Raw genomic sequence first — 15,566 nt, 5'->3', positions numbered from 1 at the left:
AGAAAAATTTTGCAAAATTTTGTCCATTTTATTTTTTCAAGATTTAATTTTTCATAAAAAACTTATGGAAATTTTATATAAAAAGTTTTTGGGTTTTTTTTTGCAGAGAAAATTTGGTCTGAAAAAAATTTTTATTATTTTTTTCTTATTTTCTCTAAATTATTTGTTTAGAAATAGCTTTCTCCTATTTAAGTGATTTTATTAATATTTGTGCTTTTTTTTCTTTTCAGCTAACAAATCCATCTACCACTCATCCTGCTGCTAAGGCGATTTACTACAATGAGTAAACGCAAAAAATTTTGCAGAAAATAAAACAAAAAAATTGCACACAACATTAAAACTGCAACAAACAACAACTGAACTCAAAACAACTCCGATAAAAAAAAGTTTTCTCTTCCCTTTCCATTCCCCACCAAAATGGTCTTCAATTTGCTGTTCATAACAACTGTGATAAAATCCACATTTGGTGTGGTAACCACTGGCCTGTGGCTTATACCCCTGCTGCTGGCCACCATAACCTATTACAAATACGATCAGGTAGATCCAGAAGCGAGAGCGTTTGATCATCAGGACCTCTATGCCGATTATGATTTCATAGTTGTGGGTGCGGGTTCAGCAGGAGCTGTGGTGGCCAATCGTTTGAGTGAAGTACACAAATGGAAGGTGCTGCTGTTGGAGGCGGGGCCCGATGAAAACGAAATATCCGATGTGCCCTCCTTGGCGGCCTATTTGCAACTGAGTAAATTGGATTGGCAATATAAGACGGCGCCTTCCAACAAATCCTGCCTGGGCATGAAAAATAATCGCTGCAATTGGCCTCGAGGCAAGGTGCTAGGTGGCTCCAGTGTCTTGAATTATATGCTCTATGTGAGGGGCAATCGCCATGACTATGATCACTGGGAATCTTTGGGCAACGAAGGCTGGGGCTATGATAACGTCTTGCATTATTTCAAAAAGTCCGAGGATAATCGAAATCCCTATTTGAGCGGCAATGCCTATCATGGCTCTGGAGGGTATTTGACGGTGCAAGAATCTCCCTGGCATACTCCTTTGGTGGCTGCTTTTGTAGAGGCCGGCACTGAGTTGGGTTATGAAAATCGCGACATTAATGGGGAAACGCAAACCGGCTTCATGATAGCCCAGGGCACCATACGCAGGGGATCACGTTGCAGTACGGCCAAGGCTTTTCTAAGACCCATAAGGCAGAGGAAAAATTTCCATTTGTCCTTGAACTCACAGGTGACCAAGGTGATTATAGATGAGTCAAACATGAGGGTTAAGGGAGTGGAATTTGTCAAATATGGCCAGGTGAGAAGGGTGTATGCCAAGCGAGAGGTCATATTGTCAGCAGGGGCCCTTAACACCCCCCAGATAATGATGCTGTCGGGCATAGGCCCCCGCCAGCATTTGGAGGCGCATGGTATTAAGGTTCTGCAAGATCTACCGGTGGGGGAGAATATGCAGGATCATGTGGGCATGGGAGGTTTGACATTCCTGGTGGATAAGCCAGTGGCCATAGTGCAGGATCGCTTCAATCCCACCGGCATCACATTGCAATATGTGTTGCGTGAGCGGGGACCCATGACCACTTTGGGTGGGGTAGAGGGTTTGGCTTTTGTACACACCCCCTATTCGAATCGCAGTCTAGATTGGCCAGATATACAATTTCACATGGCGCCGGCTTCCATAAACTCCGATAATGGGGCCCGAGTTAAGAAGGTTATGGGCCTTAAGGAGTCTTTGTATCAGGAAGTTTACCATCCCATAGGTAATAAGGATTCCTGGAGTATTATCCCTTTGCTGCTGAGACCTCGCTCTAGAGGTTGGGTAAGATTGCGTTCTGCAAATCCTTTTGTTTATCCCATCATAGATGCCAATTACTTTGATGATCCTTTGGATGTTAAGGTGTTGGTGGAGGGAGCCAAAATAGCCTTGAGGGTGGCCGAAGCCAAGGTTTTCAAACAATTTGGCTCTCGTCTCTATCAAAAGCCTTTGCCCAATTGCAAAAAATTCCGTTTCATGTCTGATGCGTACATAGAGTGCCACATACGCACCATATCCATGACGATATATCATCCTTGTGGCACAGCCAAAATGGGTCCTGCCTGGGACGAGGAAGCAGTGGTGGATCCCCGCCTAAGGGTCTATGGCATTCGAGGACTTAGGGTTATTGATGCCAGCATAATGCCCACCATTAGCAGTGGCAATACCAATGCCCCCGTCATAATGATTGGTGAAAAGGGGGCAGATTTAATAAAAGAGGATTGGTTTCATAATCCCGAGTATCGAGTCAATGAGAAGAGTTAGCATTGCAAGTGGAAAACTACCAAAGTTTGTCCATAGATAATTTGTAGAGACTTAAAACTGCCAAAACTCAAGCGATTCATACCATTCAGGGGGCTTTTAGCTTTAGCTCTTTTTAACAGAGTTGCCATGTGTGTCATAAATAAATCATTTTTTTTTTTTTAGTATTTTTTTTTTTCTTTTATTCATAACAAGGAGTTGCCAGTCATTATGAGAACTTGCTGTTGTGGTTTTTATTTATGTTTTTTTTTGTCACTGATTTGTGCTGCTTAGTCATTGCAAGTGTTGTTATTTTGTTTAAGATATGATTTCAACATCTTAGCTTTAAGAGAGTAGAATGATGCATAAAAAAGTAATTTGGAAAAAAACCAACAAATTATTTATAAAAATTGTATGAAATTAATTTAGTTATTGTAGCGTTTGTTTGTGTTCGTTATGCTAGGGCATGACTTTTTTTTTATTTTTTAGGCCATTAATTTTATGACGACTACTAATTTTTCTTTATTATTATTATTTATTTGCAATCACGTAGCACTATTTTGAATCATTTGCTAAGACAATCAAGATATTATAGTAGCTTATAAGCATTAATTTAAAAATTGTATATAATTAAGTTTAAAAACAAATTGCTGCCAAAATATATAAAGAAAATAAATAGAAATTAAATAAAATTATAAAAATTAAGTTAAAAAAGCCAGGAACGTAAAGATGGCAGAATAAAAAAGGATTAAAAGGTTTGTACTGAAAAAAATATTCCTACAAATTTAATTTCTATAAAAATTCTTACGGAATTAATTTTTATAAAAACTATTGGATTGCCCAAAAAGTAAGTGCGGATTTTCATATAGTCGGCGTTGACAAATTTTTTCACAGCTTGTGACTCTGTAACTGCATTCTTCCTTGTGAAAAAAGTATATTTAATTAAAGTTCATTCTAAGATTTATTAAAAATGCATTTACTTTCTTTTAAAAAATCCGCAATTACTTTTTGGGCAACCCAATAGCTGCACCAGGCCGCTGCGGCTTCTTTTACTTTATATGGAAAAAAATTACCATTTGAATGTTTGTTTTCGAAGACCCTCTCCCAGAACCCCCAGGGTGGTGGTTGGTGGGTTTAGGAGGTGGGGTGGACCCCCAGAATCGTGGACCCCAAAGTGGGTATGAATTTCGTGCTCTACTGCCAAATACGTTTCATTTGAGCCGCATATTGCCATGATCGGTAGATATGTATGTCCGATTTAGGGGTGTTTTCGGGGGTGCGATGGTACCCCAGAGGCCACCTATGACGCTGAACGCCTGGGTTCGAATCCTGGCGAGACTATCAGAAAAAATTATCAGCGGTGGTTTTCCCCTCCTAATGCTGGCAACATTTGTGAGGTACTATTCCATGTAAAACTTCTCTCTAAAAGAGGTGTCGCACAGCGCCAAGCCGCTCGGACTCAGCTTTAAAAAGGAGGCTCCTTATCATTGAGCTTAAACTTGAATCGGACTGCACTCATTGATATGTGAGAAGTTTGCCCCTGTTCCTCAGTGGAATGTTCATGGGCAACATTTGCAATTTGGTGGTACCCCAGAGACTTAGCCCTGAAAAAATATCAGCAATGTCCTATATGCTCAAATACTATGTATTTAAACCTAATATGGCCATTGGTGTATTGGGAGTTTATGGAATAAGGCGTCCCCCAAACACTTGGCCACGAAATTGGTTGTCAAATTCGTTTTCTAATCTCAAATACATTTTATATGAGCCACATGTTGCCATGGTTGGGTGTTTTGGGGAAGGAGCGGTGCCCCTAATACATTGTGCCACATTTGAATATCAGATTTGTGGTCTACTCCCAAATACCATTCATTTAAGCCGCATATTGCGTTGGTCCGAAAATAATTTCTGTTTGTGGGGTGTTTTGAGACAGGGTAGGTGGTCTAACCTTTCTCAAAACACTCCACATACAGAAATTATTTTCCGACCAAAAAAATTATTTTCGGACCAAAAAAATGGTCCCGAAAATGGGTATCAATTTCGTGCTCTCCTCCCCAATACCTCTCATTTGAGCCCCACATTTACATTGTCGGTAAATATGTCCGATTTAGGAATGTTTTGGGGAGTGGGCTGATCCCCCAAACACTTAGCCCTGAAAATATATCAACATAGTACTCTAATCTCAAATATCATTAATTTGAACCCCATATTGCCATTGGCCTCAAAATTGGATATCAAATTCCTTTTATCTAATCTCAAATAACTTTTATTTAAACCCCTTTTGACAAAAGTCAGCAAAAATGCCACCGCCATAACAAACCTCAAATAGGACGTATTTCGCACCAAGACAATTTGGGTCTTCAAGACAGTGGAGCTCGATGTTGATAGTTTTTAGGGTCCATATTCCAAACCGGGAATATGGACCCTAAAAACTATCAACATCGAGCTCCACTGTCTTGAAGACCCAAATTGTCTTGGTGCGAAATACGTCCTATTTGAGGGTTGTTATGGCGGTGGGACGTCCTCTAAACAGTTGGTCCCGAATGTTGATGTCAGATTCGTGGTCTACTCCCAAATACCTTTCAGTTGAGCCACATATTTCCATAGTCGGCCAACATGTCCGGTTTGGGAAGTGTTTTGGGGATGGGGAGGAAACTCAGTGACTTTGCCATGGAGACATACATCAGATTCGTCTTCTACTCTAAAATACCTTTCATTTCAGCCCCATATTGCAATGGACAGCAAATACGCCATATTTGGGTGGTATTATGGGTGTTAGGTGGCCCTATGGAGACTTTTTTCCCGAATATTGTTAACAGATTCGTGCTTTACTCCCAAAGACCTTTCATTTGAGCTCCATATTGCTATGGTCGTAAATTTGTCCTCTCTGAGGGGTGTTTTTGGGGAGGGGTGGCCCCCAAGCATTTGGTCCCACATTTAGATATGAAGTTCGAGATCTACCCTCAAATACCCATGGTCGGTAAATATGACCGATATAGGGTCTTTGGGGGTTGGGGTAGTCTCCCAAACACTTGATCTGAAAATTGGATATCATATATGTTTTCTAATTGCTGTGATTGGTCTAGATGTATATTTGGTAGGTTTTGGGGGTGGGGCGTCCCCCTAGGTATCCCATCCCAAATTACAATTTTTGGTTTTGGGCTACTAAAAGAGAGCATATAAAATTTAGTTTAAATCGCACTATCCATATCGGAGATTTGGCGTTCCAGAAAATTAGGATAGGGGGGCGGGGGTCCGTTTGTCAAATTTTTATTTTTATATTGGGTTGCCCAAAAAGTAATTGCGGATTTTTCATATAGTCGGCGTTGACAAATTTTTTCACAGCTTGTGACTCTGTAATTGCATTCTTTCTTCTGTCAGTTATCAGCTGTTACTTTTAGCTTGCTTTAGAAAAAAAGTGTAAAAAAAGTATATTTGATTAAAGTTCATTCTAAGTTTTATTAAAAATGCATTTACTTTCTTTTAAAAAATCCGCAATTACTTTTTGGGCAACCCAATAGAAAATTTTGTCAATTTTATATTTTTTAGAAAATTTTCTCTTTCTTATTTATTTTTTTTCCAAATTTTTATCGAATATTTTTTCTTTTAATAGCTTCCACCATAGGATTATTTCGTCATTCCGTTTGTAACACATCGAAATATTCGGTTCATAACCTGATATAGCTCCCATATATACCGATATTGGATCTTGACTTCTAGAGTCGATAGAGAGCGTAAATAATATCCGATTTGGCTGAAACTTTGTATGAAGTGATTCGATGGTTCACAACCTGATATAGCTCCCACATGAACCGATTTCGGATCTTGACTTCTTGAGTCTCTAGAGGGCGCAATTGTTATTCGATTTGGCTGATATCTTGCATGAAGTGTTTAGGTTTGAACATCAACATCGGTGCCAAGTATGGTCCAAGTTGGTTCATAACCTGATATAGCTCCCATATTAACCGATAACGTATCTTGACTTCTAGAGCCGCTAGAGGGCGCAATTATTATCCGATTTGGTTAAAATTTCGCATGAAGTGTTTTGTTCTAAATGCTATCATTTGCGCTAAGTATATAATCCGATCTCGGATTATAGACATTGTGAGCCTCTTGAGGGCGCAGTTATTATTCAATTTTCCTGAAATTTTTCATAAAGTGTTTTGGTTTGACCATCAACAACTGCGCCAAATCGGTTCACATCCTGAAAGAGCTGCAATATAAACGGATCTTTCGAATTTACTTCTTAAACCTCTAGAGGGAGCAATTCTAATCCGATTTGACACAAAAATTTTGCACAACGACTTCTTGTATGACTTTTAATATACGCGGTCCATAACCTGATATAGCTCCCATATAAACAGATCTCAGCCCTTTTTGGATTCTACGGAACAAACAAACAAACCGAGTCCCATGGTCATGATGGGTCATATGCCCATTTGAGGCGTTTTTGGGAGGTAGGGTGACCGCCAATACTGCGATTTGATTTTATATGCCAGGTTCGTTATATTTTCTCGAATACCATTCATTTGAGCCCCATATTGATATGATCGATTAATTTGTCTGCTTGGAGGAGTTTGGGGGTTGGGGCGACTTCCTGGATACTTAGACCCAATTTTAATACCATATTTGTTTACTACTCTTCAATACCTTTCATTTGATACCCATATTGTCATATCGGTCCATTTTTGTTTTTGGGAGGTGTTTTTTGGGATGACGGGGGATGGCCCGCTCCCCCCTTCCAATATCAACAAACTATAAAACCTGTTCCTTCCTCCTGACCATATCCGCAGACTACTTCCGCATAGCTTTCATTTGAGTACCATATTGTCATGATCGTCCAATAAATCTATTTTAGGGGGTTTTGGGGTTAGGGCGCCCCTCCCAGTTACTTGGACCCAATTTTTAATATGAAATGCGTACTCTACTCCTGCATACCTTTCATTTGAGTCCCATATTGTCTTGATCGGTACCCTTTTATTATTGATTGGTGTTTTTAGCATAAGGGGGATGGTCCGCCACCCTTCCGATATCAAAAACTTATATAGCCTATGTTTCCTTCCAGACCAGCGTATACTATCTATGAAAATTTCAAGGTAATCAGTTCAGCCGTTTTTGAGTTTATACGGAACAAACATACAATCCGACAAACAAACAACCAAACATGATGATGATAGCGTTCCGTTGGTATTGGGGGCATAATTTTGACCAGGTGGTACCATACGTTTTTGCGACCCCTTTTTGACATTGTTCTAATTTAAAAATTTTTTATATTCGTATTGACCTCTCAAATAACTTTCGTTAGAATCCCATATCGTCCCTTTTAGTACTCAAATACCATTTGGGGCATAAGTTTGCGGTGGGGCGACTCCCAGGGAATTGACCAAAATTTTTATATAATCTTCGTATTTTGCTCTCAAATACCTTTTGGGTGAGGCCCATCTTGTCCCGTTCGAGGCACATGTGCATGGTGCATAATTCTGGGGAGGGCCGACCCTCCTGGGAGTAGATCCCCAACTTTTATATGAGTTTCGTATTCTACTTTCAAGTACCTTTCGTTAGAAACCCACATTGTTCTGATCGGCCTACATGTCCGTTTGGGGATAATTTCTATGGCGGGGCGGTCCCCCTGAGACTTGACCCTAAATTTTTATACAAGTTTCGTATTCTACTTCTAATTATCTTTCATTTGATACCCATATTGTCCCCAATCGGTACACATGTCATTTTTGAGCGGTTTTTGGGGATGGGGCGGGCCCCCCGACACGTTAGGTCGAATTGTTATATCAAGTTCATACTCTAATTTTAAATACCTCTCATTTGATAATCGATAAACATGTCGGTTTGAGTTACAGAACGTTTTCATAAAAAATTTTATCAAATCCTAGTTTTAATAAAACATTTTGGTAAAATTAAATATTTAAAGAAAATTGTGCCAAATTTGTCTTACTGTTGTGGATCAGCTGAGAGCTTATTCTGGTTATGTTTAGCTTACCTAAAACGAAAAAATACAATAAAAAATTATTAGAATGTGAAAAAAGTGGAAACTAAACTAAATATGCTAAAAGAATTAGCGTACTAGCGTACTGAGAAGGCTCACAGATGTTGGGCACTATGTAGACGGGGCATAGGCTCAAAATGGGGCCTGAATCCTAGGATAGTCCACTGGCTCTACAGGAGCGTGATTAGACCAATACTTACTTACGCCTCAGTAGTTTGGTGGACTGCTATGGAGAAAAAGTGCAGGTTCAGAGAACATGCTGTCTTGCCATAGGCGGAGTGATGAGGACAACGCCCACTAGGGCACTGGAGACTATTCTAGATATCTGACCCATTTGACATACAGATTAAGTGTGAGGCAGCCACTGCGGCTATGAGACTTAAGGTGATGGGAGAATGGATTGAGGATCGGAGCAGCTCATACCATCGAGGTATAATCGAGGCGATGATAGGAAACCTGTAAGGCAGGGAAAAGGTTTCCGATCGAATAACTGAGATGGTACCTAGAAGTCGAGTGCGAGGCATTGCTGCCAGCGGCACACTCTTGGATTGACGGAACCCTAGAAATGCCATCTGGAAGATCATTTAACACGGATGGATCAAAGCTAGAGGACAGAGTGGGCCGAGGGGTGCACATTGAGAAACCAGGCACTGAGTTCTGTTTTAGACTGCCTGCAGGTCCTGCAGGCGGAGATCCGGAGATCACGGAATGCGTGAAGTAGTGTGGTGCTAATGCGAGGACTTCGAGAGTGAACATCTTTACCGACAGTAAAATTGCCATAAGGGCAATAACAACCAGGACGGTAAGGTCACTAACAGTCCTGCAGTGTAAGAAGAAGATTAACGCCTTCTCTGAGGAGGGCAAAATCCGCATTGTTTGGGTGCCGGGCCACGGAGGACTGCCGTCAAAAAACTTGGTTAACCCAAAGCCTTTCGGGTCGACGCAGTCCGAGTTAACCCTCCGATGAGTGAGAAGGTCCCAAAGGACCTTTTTGCCTTTTCAAACTGAAATTACTCCTACTTCGGCCACTACAACCCACCCCCAAAGTTACTCTGTATTCCAAGAGTATTTTGTTGCGCATCTTTTGGAAAAAAAATCAAGCCGATCGGATCATTACTTTAGGAGTTATTGAGGTTTTATTGAGAATAGTACGCGGACGTGTGAATAGGTCCGTATGAACTTTGTACTGAATTTCACTAATAAATGCATATTGGGATCGCGACGCGTTGGGGACGCGACGCGTTGGGGACGCGACGCGTTGGGTACGCGACGCGTTGGGTACGCGACGCGTTGGGGACGCGACGCGTTGGGGACGCGACGCGTTGGGGACGCGACGCGTTGGGGACGCGACGCGTTGGGGACGCGACGCGTTGGGGACGCGACGCGTTGGGGACGCGACGCGTTGGGGACGCGACGCGTTGGGGACGCGACGCGTTGGGGACGCGACGCGTTGGGGACGCGACGCGTTGGGGACGCGACGCGTTGGGGACGCGACGCGTTGGGAACGCGATGCGTTGCCCAATATACAAAGCTGCGTTGTCGTACGATCGTTTCATGTGTATAAAGCAATTTATTCGATTCGACAATGGAAACACTCGACAACAGCGACTCATCAACAGCAAAACTGCGGCTATTGACGACATTTGGGAAATGTTGCAACATAACTTGGCAGCAACTTACACTCCTCATGAAGCACTAACAGTTGATGAGCAGTTGTTCCCTTGCAGAGGCCACACCCGCTGCACACAATATATTCCGTCAAAGCCAGCTAAGTATGGTTTGAAAGTATGGGGGTTATGCGACTCACAGAGTTATTATCCTGTGAAGGGAATGATATATTCTACCAAAACTGCCAAACCAACAACGGGAGATAAACCAAGGGCAGAACGTAGTGCTGGATCTTGTGGAAAAATATTTAGAAGCTGGCCGTACTATATACGCGGATAATTTCTTTACCACTCTTGACTTGGCGCGTATTTTGTTGAGGAGGAAGACCGCATTTCATTCTACAGGAGTTCAAGAAGAACCCGAAGCGCACCATCAATAGTACATTATTTGGGTTCAACGAGGGGGATATATCGTGCCGATATAAATATAAAGTGGTGAATGTGCTCTCCACAATGCACTACACCTGCCTCGTAGACGAGCAAACCGAGAAGCGGAAGCCCTATACCATATTAGATTACAACGCCAACAAATGCGGCGTTGATACCATGAATCAAATGCTAGGCATTTACAGCTGCACAAGAGCAACACAACGAAGGCCGTTGACCATGTTTTATTATATGCTGGACGTCGCTGCATTGGCTGCTTTTACGATTTACAACGAAATGAAGCCTATAAAAAGGAGTGACAGACGGCGGTCGTTCTTGTTACGGCTAACGAAATAATAGGCCACACCAAATATCGAAGAACGTGCCCTGAACAACCATATAACCTCCTATCCAAGGATACGCAATGCCATGGAAGCATTCGATGTCAGGGTAAGAAAACATCTTCAAATTTAAGAATAGATTATATTGGGTTGCCCAAAAAGTAATTGCGGATTTTTCATATGGTCGGCGTTGACAAATTTTTTCAACGGCTTGTGACTCTGTAATTGCATTCTTTCTTCTGTCAGTTATCGGCTGTTATTTTTAGCTTGCTTTAGAAAAAAAAGTGTAAAAAAAGTATATTTGATTAAAGTTCAATCTAAGTCTTATTAAAAATGCATTTACTTTCTTTAAAAAAAAATCCGCAATTACTTTTTGGGCAACCCAATATATTTATTTGTTTTTATACCCTCCACCATAAGATGGGGGGTATACTAATTTCGTCATTCTGTTTGTAACTACTCGAAATATTCGAGTCTGTCCGTCTGTCCGTCTGTCCGTCCGTCCGTCCATCCGTCCGTCCGTCCGTCTGTCTGACGAAAGCACGCTAACTTCCGAAGGATTAAAGCTAGCCGCTTGAAATTTTGCACAAATACTTCTTATTAGTGTAGGTCGGTTGGTATTGTAAATGGGCCATATCGGTCCATGTTTTGATATAGCTGTCATATAAACCGATCTTGGGTCTTGACTTCTTGAGCCTCTAGAGGGCGCAATTATAATCCGATTGGAATGAAATTTTGCACGACGTGTTTTGTCATGATATCCAATATCTGTGCCAAGAATGGTTCAAATCAGTCTACAACCTGATATAGCTGCCATATAAACCGATCTTGGGTCTTGACTTCTTGAGCCTCTAGAGGGCGCAATTCTAGTCCGATTGGAATGAATTTTTTCACGACGTGTTTTGTTATGATATCCAACAACTGTGTCAAGTATGGTTCAAATCGGTTCATAGCCTAATATAGCTGTCATATAAACCGATCTGGGATCTTGACTTCTTCGCAATTATTATCCGATTTGCCTGAAATTTTGTACGACGGATTCTCTCATGACCGTCAACATGCGTGTTTATTATGGTCTGAATCGGTCTATAGCCCGATACAGATCCCATATAAATCGATCTCTCTATTTTACTTCTTGAGCCCCCAAAGGGCGCAATTCTTATTCGAATTGGCTGACATTTTACACAGGTCTCCAACATATAATTTATTTGTGGTCCAAATCGGACCATATCTTGATATCGCTCTAATAGCAGAGCAAATCTTTTCTTATATCCTGTTTTGCCTAAGAAGAGATGCCGGGAAAGAGCTCGACAAATGCGATCCATGGTGGAGGGTATATAAGATTCGGCCCGGCCGAACTTAGCACGCTTTTACTTGTTTATTTTTCTTTTCATTTCAGGTATTACCAAGACCGATGGAAGGCAATGTACCGTCGTTTGCGGCTAGGTCAAGTAGACCGTCATGTAGGCTTTGCCGTTCTGAGTACGGGCGGCAGCGGAAAAAGCGGGCATGCTGCTTCGGCTGCGGCAACGCTGTTTGCGAAGTACATAGCACACTTTTACATTGCTGCAACACTTGCGCACAGGGCAGGGGACAAGAAGTACTCAACAACAATAATTTTTAAATTTTTTAATAATAGTCTTACTGGCTCAGGTGTATGTCCATAGTGGCATGGGGCGGATTAATATATGCACCCTCTTTTCAACCTAACCTAACCTGATAGCATGCCGAAAACCTTTGGATAATTTTTTTTTTTTTTTTCAAATTATCAAATTATTATTCCATAAATATTTTTCTTCCATTTAACCAATTTCATGTTCTTATTACTCTCAAACATTGTTTAGCTGCAATCATCGCCTACAAACAAAGTAATATGTAAGAGCAATTATTGTTTTTTTTTCTGCAATTTTCAAAAGCCAAGTGGCATTTGCTCTAACAAAGGTTTCAACAATCCGTTAAGAATATCAATTGACTAGTGGCGGTATACGAAGAGAATGCATACAACTTCCTACCTACGGTGGACAGGCTCAAATTTCTCATATAAGCCATTCAGACACAAACCTGTTCACATAAACAAATAAAATAAAATCTTCACAAAACATACGTTCGGAATTTTACCAATCAGAAAAAAAAGTTCTTTGTCTCCATAAAACAAAAAACCACAGAAAAAATCAATAATTCACAAAATATGGAATCCATTGTCCAAAGTATTAGAATAACAAGCTGTCACAACAAGTACATAAACACACAAAAATTATTGTTTATTTAAAAAAAAAAACTAAAATAAATAAATAAAAAAAGAAAACACAATATCGAATACAATCAATTAAACGGCAATTGTATCCACGGATATGACTACAATTACCACTTGCGTGTTAATTTGAAAAATAACAGGGGTAATATAATTATATCGCTATCAACCGCAAAGAATCTTTTACTTATTGTTCTCTTTTTTTTTGGTTTCATATATGGTCTGATAGATATAATTAAGTGCTTACTGTAAATTATGAATATGATATAAACAAAGGAAAAAAATTTTTTGGTAAACATGGTAGGCATTGTTGGTTGTATCAACAATTTGCCTAAATTGTAAAAACCAACATTAAGCTCTCCGGAAAATTGGTAAAAATGTAATTCCTATACAAAATTTTGTCGAAATTTTATTTAAAAAAAAATATTTTTCAGAAATTTTGTCAAAATTTTAATTTTACAGAACATTTGCTTAAAATTTAACCCCTCTAACGAAGAAGGAGTAAAAAAATATCCAAGAATAGAGTTGCATTAGAAAAACTCCAGCTCGAGTTGGGAAAAAGGTATCCTAATGAAATTTGGATTGGCATAAAATTGAGGAATGAAACCAAACCAAATTTTTTCGTCATATAAGGTCATATTTTGGGGAAAAATTGGCTTTCCGAAAGTCGGTAATTTTGTATATCAAAAAAAAAAATGAAACAAAAAAAATTCTCAAATGGTGGTTTCAATATTAAAAAAAAAAATTTATGGCGATAAGCCTACTACTTCTGACAACAGGTGCGATTTCATGTCAAAATCATTAAAATCCTCTATACTTCCCTAAATGGTCTTAAACATTAGGTTAGCTTGAAAAGAGGGTGTGGATATTAATCCGCCCTATGCCACTATGGTCATACACCAGCCAGCCAGTAATCGGCTTGTTGTGCGCTCTAAATACTAAAAAAGTAACCTCGAAAAAGAAAATCAAAGTTAGGAATTCATTGCTACTTATAAAATCCTTAATTGTTTTCAATACTAATCCCCTAAGTTGGTTCATGTCTGATATTGTGTCTCCTCCTAAGTGCCGGTATCTGTTACATGCGAAAGCCGGGCAATGGCAAAGGAAATAATCCAACGTCTCATCATCTTCACCGCATGTCCTACACATGCTATCACTTGCTGCACCGATTTTACATAAGTGAGCTCGTAGTCCTGTGTCCCGTTGCAAATGCAAATTTTGCCCATGAACATTTCACTAAGAAACAGGGGCAAACTTCTCACATATCAATGAGTGCAGTCCGATTCAAGTTTTAAGCTCAATGATAAGGGACCTCCTTTTTATAGCCGAGTCCGAACGGCGTGCCGCAGTGCGACACCTCTTTGGAGAGAAGTTTTATATGGTACCTCACAAATGTTGCCAGCATTAGGAGGGGAAAACCACCGCTGAAAATTTTTTCTAATGGTCTCGCCAGGATTCGAACCCAGGCGTTCAGCGCCATAGGCGGACATGCTCACCTCTGCGTTACGGTGGCCTCCTTGTGTCCCGTTATGATACCGAAAGCTATACTGACCTCCTTCTTGCTTCCTTTCAGTAATAGCCTCGTCTTCTCACGATCTGAATCTCTCCATAGGGTCTTCGCCGTCCTATCGAACGTTTCGCTGTTCCACAGGGTTACATGCGCATTCGTCACCCACGCCCTTAACTCGGACTGCGTCGAACCGAAAGGCTTCGGGTTCACCAAGTTTATGGACGGCTGTTCTCTGGCCTTCACTGCAAAACTGTCTGCCCTTTTATTCCCCCTTATTCCGTTATGGCCTGGCACCCAAACGATGCGGATCGTGCTATCCTCAGAAAAGGCGTTAATCTCCTTCTTACACTGCAAGACTGTTCGTGACCTAACCCTTCTGGTTGTTATTGCCCTTATGGTCTGTTTACTGTCCGTAAAGATTTTCATATACGATGTCCTCGCGTTAACACCATACCACCTCCGCGATCGCCCGAAACTCCGCCTTCATACGGTCCCTAAAACAGATCTCAGTCCCTGGATTCTCAGTGTAGACCCCCAGCCCCATGGCCTGTTTACTGTCCGCAAAGATTTTCATAGACGATCTCCTCGCGTTAACACCATACCACCTCCGCATTCCGCGATCGCTTGGAACTCCACCTTCATGACCGTATTATCGACTGCCTGACCATAATACGGTCCCTAAAACAGATCTCAGTCCCTGAATTCTCAGTTTAGAACCCCAGACCTATGGTCTGTTTACAGTCCGCAAAGATTTTCATACACGACGTCCTCGCGTTAACACCATACCACCTCCGCATTCCGCGATCGCTTGGAATTCCACCTTCATGACCGTATAATCGACTGTCTGACCATAATACGGTCCCTAAAACAAATCTCAGTCCCTGGATTCTCAGTGTAGACCCCCAGCCCCATGGCCCGTTTACAGTCCGTAAAGATTTTCATACACGATGTCCTCGCGTTAACACCATACCACCTCCGCATTCCGCGATCGCCCGGAACTCCGCCTTCATGACCGTATTATCGACTGCCTGACCATAATACGGTCCCTAATAAAAAAGATCTCAGTCCCTGGATTCTCAGCCTCATGGCTGACCATAATACGATCCCTAAAACAGATCTCAGTCCCTGGATTCTCAGTGTAGACCCC

At 41.1% G+C, this 15,566-nt stretch overlaps 1 protein-coding gene across 1 annotated transcript; it reads left to right on the top strand.

The window, feature by feature from the left end:
• Positions 1-257: 257 nt before the first annotated feature.
• LOC106085757 (glucose dehydrogenase [FAD, quinone]) lies at positions 258-2,443 on the top strand. The gene has a single exon (XM_013250161.2). The coding sequence runs from the start codon at positions 418-420 to the stop codon at positions 2,305-2,307; it is 1,890 nt and encodes a 629-aa protein (XP_013105615.2). The 5' UTR covers positions 258-417; the 3' UTR covers positions 2,308-2,443.
• Positions 2,444-15,566: the final 13,123 nt, after the last annotated feature.

This window comes from Stomoxys calcitrans, chromosome 4 (genome assembly GCF_963082655.1).
Source record: "Stomoxys calcitrans chromosome 4, idStoCalc2.1, whole genome shotgun sequence".
Lineage (NCBI taxonomy): Eukaryota > Metazoa > Arthropoda > Insecta > Diptera > Muscidae > Stomoxys > Stomoxys calcitrans.
This window is presented reverse-complemented; position numbering and strand designations above follow the sequence as displayed.